The sequence below is a fragment of the Triticum aestivum genome, chromosome 1B, assembly GCF_018294505.1.
Source record: "Triticum aestivum cultivar Chinese Spring chromosome 1B, IWGSC CS RefSeq v2.1, whole genome shotgun sequence".
Taxonomy (NCBI): domain Eukaryota; kingdom Viridiplantae; phylum Streptophyta; class Magnoliopsida; order Poales; family Poaceae; genus Triticum; species Triticum aestivum.
The window spans coordinates 123,658,636-123,659,899 of record NC_057795.1 but is presented as its reverse complement, the minus strand read 5'-3'; the positions used below and the strand labels follow the sequence as shown (position 1 = coordinate 123,659,899).

Genomic DNA, 1,264 nt, shown 5'->3' with positions numbered 1-1,264 from the left:
CCCAAATGGCACAAAACAATCACGCCACCATCAAATCGCCCAGAGAGCGAGCAAGCGGCCGAAGCAGAGAGGAGGGAGGGGATACTAGTTACCGCATCCGGTGCCCCCCACGATGATCGTGACGCGGTTCTCCTTCACCGCCTGGACGATCCTGCCGCGCAGAGCCTCCACGACGCGCGTCGGCCGCGGCCGCGCCGCCTCCGCCATGGCCAGCCTCCCGAGGGGGGAGGTGGGGGCGGCGAGGGCCTTCTCTCCTTGCAATGCAAGTTTCGGCTCCGCGCCTTTTTGCTTGGGTTCTCGTCGTTCGGCGGGCGCCCTTCCCTCTCTGTGAGAAGGGTGGCAGCTTTTTGAGGAGGCGGAGCCCCCGGTGTGTGGACGGTGGACCGAGCCTAGGAGAGCACGTGACCAGTGCCCTCTGCTCTATGGTGCATCAACACCGGGCCCACGCACGAAGGATCGAGTCCAAGCCTCCCGCCGCTACGAACTCAACTTACTTTTCACTTCCATTCACTCTGTTTTTCACAGCTGGCAACAGCGGGGCCTCGGCGCAGGGCAAGTTGGCTGACTGCCACGTTAACCAGCGTGTCAACTCCGAGGAGACAAGGGTGGTGCTACTATCGTTTTGATGCTTCTAGCGGCCAAAGTTTAGCCAGATCTCACCATCATTTAAAAAAAAATCAGGATCTGATCCTCTTTCTATCCCCGCCCGACTTGGCGGTAGCCTAACATACCATACCGCCTGACCCACCGGTCAGTGGCGGAGCCAGGATTGAAGCAAGATTCAGGTCTAAATTTTTTTTCAGCAAAGGGGAAAACTTTCCTACACCCTCATTAAGATTAAATCATCCATACTGACATACTAACACACACATGCATACATTGATACACCGAAGACACCAAACTATTACAACGAAAGGTGAACTGTGCCCACTAATGTAACTGAAATAGGTTTCCCTTTTGTTTCTATATATCATATGTTTCATTACCCACACAAACAACATATCCAGTACAACACCACATTGCGACATAAACAGTAACAAGAAATTTTCACCACAAAATCATAAGCTCCGCAAGCATTCCCCCAAAATAAACATCCAATCCCTTAAAGAAAAAGGATACATACCTGATTTACAGTCTGGTAAGTGGGAGAAAGGCTGATTGCTTCATGTCGTTGCTCATTTCACCTCCTGTTACCTGAATCACACACGCAAAAGCACGCTGAAATTCTCGCATCAGAGGACATACCAGACGACACATGACCGAA

General features: G+C 52.1%; 1 protein-coding gene across 1 annotated transcript in view; it reads right to left on the bottom strand.

Moving 5' to 3' along the window:
• Positions 1 to 347, bottom strand: part of LOC123111351 (zinc finger CCCH domain-containing protein 4) — a 16,198-nt gene extending 15,851 nt beyond the window's left edge. Inside the window, exon 1 of the mRNA XM_044532129.1 lies at positions 93 to 347. Within this exon, the coding sequence (XP_044388064.1) occupies positions 93 to 207 (115 nt within the window). The 5' untranslated portion in view covers positions 208 to 347. The remainder of the gene's footprint in view (positions 1 to 92) is intronic.
• Positions 348 to 1,264: the final 917 nt, after the last annotated feature.